The 5418-nt window shown below is 43.1% G+C and overlaps 1 protein-coding gene across 1 annotated transcript in view; it reads left to right on the forward strand.

The window, feature by feature from the left end:
* Window positions 1–5418, forward strand: part of timp2a (TIMP metallopeptidase inhibitor 2a) — an 88850-nt gene that overhangs the window by 57865 nt on the left and 25567 nt on the right. The window contains exon 2 of the mRNA XM_043714916.1: window positions 888–988. Within this exon, the coding sequence (XP_043570851.1) occupies window positions 888–988 (101 nt within the window). The remainder of the gene's footprint in view (window positions 1–887; window positions 989–5418) is intronic.

Genomic DNA, 5418 nt, shown 5'->3' on the forward strand with positions numbered 1-5418 from the left:
CACCACTGATCCAGAATCTGGTTTCCAGCATCTGCAGTCATTGTTTTTACCCCTTTTAGCTCTCTGCTTATGTCAACAGACAAAAATAGAAAATACTTTTTTTTTAATATTGCAGGCCTTTTTTCTTAAAAAAAACCAGGAGATCAACTTGCCTTTAAAGCTGACTTGAGAGATCTCTTGACAGTACCAATAGCTTATGGATTTTGAATGCGTGTGTGCATCTACGTTTAACAGTCCCTAAGTGTATTTGATCTGTCTGAGAACATCTTACCTCTCAAAATGTGCCAGGACCTATCCCAAAATGGGCCCTTTCCCTCTCTGAAAGTGGGCCAGATAACTCTGGAGACTTTACAGCATCTACCACTTGGTCTAAAAATGCACAAATTGTATTCTCCAAAATTCCCAAGTGAGAAACTAGATCAGCAGCAGCATTTTAACATGTGCACATTTCTCTGAATAAGAGGTGTTTGATATGAGAACCCATCCTTGACTCCCCACCACTTTGTGACTAAGGTGGATGCCATGTCCAAAGGCAGGACATCTGCATTCTGGTCTCTGTTGCCATTTTCATATCAGTAGAGCATTGGCCACATGATGATTCAGGGCCAGTTTTTTTAAAAATGTTGTAGATCACTGGTATAATTCTTCTGTCCTGAACAGATCTCTGCTGAGCATTGCTACAGGAGATCTATTTATATTTTATAAAGCTGCTGTTCCTTAGTTTGGAGGGAAGTTTATTTTTTTTAAGCCTTTTCAAGAATTCTGTTTGATTATCTGAAATGGAAAACTACTCCTTCTGACACCATGGTTGTTGAATTATATTTCTACTTTTTGTTTTACTGGAAATTGATTGATTCACTTCATTTTTCTCTCCTTTTTCCTGTCAGTGATAAGGGCGAAAGTGGTTGCAAGTAAAGCAGTGATTTCTGGGAATGACATCTATGGAAATCCCATCCAGAAACTCCAGTATGAGGTCAAACAGATAAAGGTACAGTTGCAACAAACACCCAGCAATTAACTAAAAGAACTACGTGTGTGTGTGTGTGTGTGTGTGTGTGTAAGTAAAAACTACATTAGCTTAGAGCAATACAGGGCAGAACGGGCCCTTCGGCCCTCGATGTTGCGCCGACCTGTGAACTATTCTCAGTTTGTCCCCCTACACTATCCCATCATTATCCATGTGCTTATCCAAGGATTGTTTAAATCTCCCTTATGTGGCTGAGTTGACTACATTGGCAGGTAGTGCATTCCATGCCCTTACCTCTCTCTGCGTAAAGAACCTGCCTCTTTCTTAACTACAAATTGAGGAGTGATACATTTATGTGCCCTCGTACAAGCTGACATCATCATCATCCTAGGAAAAAGACTTTCACTGTCTACCCTATCTAATCCTCTGATCATCTTGTGTGTCTCTATCAAATCCCCTCTTTCCAATGAGAACAGACCCAAGTCTCTCAGCCTTTCCCCATAAGACCTTGCCTCCAGACCAGGCAACATCCTGGTAAATCTCCTCTGCACCTTTTCCAATGCTTCCACATCCTTCCTGAAATATGGCGACCAGAACTGCACACTGTTGTGGAAATTAAATTGACTCAACTCATCTATTAGCAAGAGCAACCAAAAAGAACTTTATTAATTTTAACCTCTGCATTGCAGAGGGGCAACCTGCACTTGACAGCATTGCCTTGTGCAAGGGCCCTGAGCATAGTTCATATATTTGTTTTATACTGTTTCTTATCACACTCAAGGATAAAGCTTTGAGTTGTTATTCTTTTCAATCTCTTGTTGTGGACATACTGTTCTTATATTTTTATCTTTTTGAATGTTTACAAAGTTCCGCAGAGCCAAACTGTCCCTCGACTGGAGACTTCAGCGAAGTGTCAGAAAGTTTAGTAAAGCATTGTCTTTCAGACTTCAGAGTAAATGGATTTCAGAGTAAATGTTAATTTTCCATTACAATTTCCCCCTTTTTTGTCATTTTATGACAACCAGGACAACAAAAAATAGAGCTGAAAATGTGTTGCTGGAAAAGCGCAGCAGGTCAGGCAGCATCCAAGGAACGGGAGAATCGACGTTTCGGGCATAAGCCCTTCTTGAGGAAAATAAACAAAAAATAGAGCCAGATTTTTAAAAAAATCTATAGAGCCAGATAGCTTAAAAAACAGCGATCTTAACAGCTGTCTGTGTTGTAAGGAGCATCTTAAATGGTCGCAGCCAACTCTTCGCTTTCCAGTTTTTCCTTCTGAAGTCTTTCACCACTATACAGTCTCCAGGTTTTAGATCATGCAGCTTCCCCTCTGCTGGTTGGGGTAGTGCTGCTTTCACTTGATTCTATATTTCAGACAAAAGTGTAGAGAGTTTCATACAGTAACACAACATCTCATCCTCACAGTGGCCTGTTATCTGTCTTACCTTAGTCTTGGGCCAATTCCGGTGTTGGGTGGTCTACCAAACAAAATCTCGAACGGGCTAAGATTAGGTCTTCTCCTCCTCATCCTCATCCTAGATCTCATATACATCAACACAATTGGCAGTGCCTTTGTCCATGTCACCCCTAGTTCCTCAACATTTTGTCAATTTAAAATTTTTTTTAGGGTAGCAATTTTCTCTTTCCACTGCCCCACTGCTCGCTGGGTGGTAGGCACAGTGTTGTCTCGTGTTTATTCCCAAATGATCACTGATCTTGCTGTAAGGCATTATTGACAAATGGTGTCCCATTGTCACTACTAAGCCTTTCAGGGATGCCCCTGTATCTACCAAAAAAAGGTAACTGGGGTACCTTCCACATATAACATAGAGGTAGGCATTGACTTATACGCATCATCATTGTACTGAACATATGGTTCACCCTCTGTAATCTCTGTGCTCAATATGGGGGTAGGACTTGGTTCAGTGCCCGTAAGGTTAGTAGAAGAGATTAGCATAAGCGAGTTTTCATTGCCAAGCATAAAGGAAAGAGGCTTACCTGTACCTTGTGGGTTGCCCACCTCCACCCCAGCCTTCCCCTGTCAGTCACCCTGCTGTCCAGCCTCCAGGGCTGATTGAGGCTGTCCGTGTGGGCACTGTCTCGCCCAATGGTCCATTGCTCTGCGAACAAAGCACCCGCCAGATCTACCTCTGCCAGCGCCCCTTCTGCTCTCTTTTTTTCTGCAGCACCTTCCTCCAACGGCTGGGGCGACCATCTGAATCATAGTAAGCTGAGCTTTATGTGCTTGCCGTTCCATCTTTAGTTTCTGCTTATCCTTCTCTTGGGTAAGCAGTCTTTCAACATGTATCGCATGTTCTATCAAATTCAGCTTTCCCATGTCCCAGGTAATACATGTGTCCTTTACCTTCTTCGCTATTTCATCTTTCATTCCATTGATGAAGCTGTTCCTCAGGTGTCCTTCACACGCCGTGATCTCTGTTGCAGTTATGTCGTCGGGTGGTCTCAGTCCACTATGGGCATTATGGACTTCAGTGAGGCATGTAAGGTACTGGGACACTCTCACCTTCTCGTTGTTTACACATTGCAATTTTGGTCATGTCCATTCGCACTGGGAATGCCTCCCAGGCGGTCGACAGCGCTGCAACAAAAGCATTAAAGTCTCTGTTCTGCTCCGCATGCGGGTGGCTGCTGTGACATGGACGTTTGCGGCTGGCCAGTTATACTTCTCTTGGGCTTCTTGCTTCAATCTGTTGCCGGTACAAGATGGTACCGGTGATTCAGCAGACCCTGAGGTGGCGGCTGCTGACTTGCAACCTTCGCCAGGTGGATCTCGTAGGGGGGCTGTAGGTCTCAGAGGGCAGTCAAAGGTCAGGATCTGAAACAGACGTAAGGCACTGTACAGCTTCGTTAGGTTGTTTTTTGCACACATCTGTATGTGCGCTGGTGTTTGTACATGTATTTGATCCATCCTTTACTTGAGGTTTCCTTTCCCTGATATCAGCTTCAGCCTTCCACATGTTATAAGCACTCCAATTCACATGTTCTATTTTTCCCTTCCTTTTCTCCTCTCTCTCTCTCTCAATACTTCCAACTACCTTTTACTAAAACGTCCAAGTGTGGCCGCGCTAGCGTTTTGTATAGTTACAGCATGATATTGCAGCTGTGGAACTCCTTTCCTTTTGAATGAAACCTAACATACCATATGCCTTCTTAACAGCGCTATCAACCTGAGTGGCAACTTTCAGGGATCTATGTACATGGACTCCAAGATCCCTCTGCACATCCACACTGCCAAGAATCTTTCTGTTGACTTAGTACTCTGCCTTCCTGTTATTCTTCGCAAAGTGCATCACCTTACATTTATCTGCATTGAACTCCAGTTGCCACCTCTCAGCCCAATTTTGCAGTTTATCCAAGTCCCCCGCAACCTGTAACATTCTTCCAAATTGTCCACTACTCCATCGACTTTAGTCTCGTCTGCAAATTTATTAATCCTTCCATCTCTGCCTGCGTCTAAGTCATTTATAAAAATGACAAACCGCAGTGGTACCAAAACAGATCCTTGTGGCACACCACTAGTAATCAGACTCGAGGCTGAATATTTTCCATCCAACCACCACTTGCTGCCTTCTTTCAGAGAGCCAGTTTCTAATCCAAACTGCTAAATCGCCCTCAATTCCTTGCCTCTGCATTTTCTCCAACAGCCTACCATATGGAACCTTATCAAAGGCTTTACTGAAGTCCATGAATACTACGTCAACTGCCCTACCCTCTTCTACATGCTTGGTCACCTTCTCAAAAAACTCAATGAGGTTTGTAAGACACGACCTGCCCTTTACGAAACCATGTTGACTATCTGAAATCAAATTGTTGCTTGCGAGATGATTATAAATCTTATCTCTTATAATCCTTTCCAAAACCTTTCCTACAACAGAAGTAAGGCTCACTGGTCTATAATTACCTGGGTGACCTCTACTGCCCTCCTTGAACAAGGGCACAATATTTGCAATCCTCCAGTTCTCTGGTATTAAACCTGTAGACAATGATGACTCAAATATCAAAGCCAAAGGTTCTGCTATCTCTTCCCTCGCTTCCCAGAGAATCCTCTGATAAATCCCATCCGGGCAAGGGGACTTGTCTACTTTCACTCCTTATAGCATTGATAACACCTCTTCGTAACTAACCTTGATCCTTTCTAGTCTGATATCTCGTACCTCATTCTTCTCCTCTACAATATTCTTCTCCTTTTTCTGAGTAAAAACTGATGAGAAATGTTCATTTAGCACCTCTCTGATCTCCACAGGGTCCGCACTCAACTTCCCACTACTGTCTTTGACTGGCCCTATTCCTATCCTAATCATCCTTTTTATTCCTCTCATACCTAATAGAAAGCTTTAGGGTTCTCCTTTATTCTATTTGCTAAAGACTGTTCGTGTCCTCTCGTTTCTCTCTCTCCCTCTCTCTCTCCCTCTCTCTCTCCCTCTCTCTCT

Source organism: Chiloscyllium plagiosum, chromosome 24 (assembly GCF_004010195.1).
Source record: "Chiloscyllium plagiosum isolate BGI_BamShark_2017 chromosome 24, ASM401019v2, whole genome shotgun sequence".
In the NCBI taxonomy this organism is placed as follows: domain Eukaryota; kingdom Metazoa; phylum Chordata; class Chondrichthyes; order Orectolobiformes; family Hemiscylliidae; genus Chiloscyllium; species Chiloscyllium plagiosum.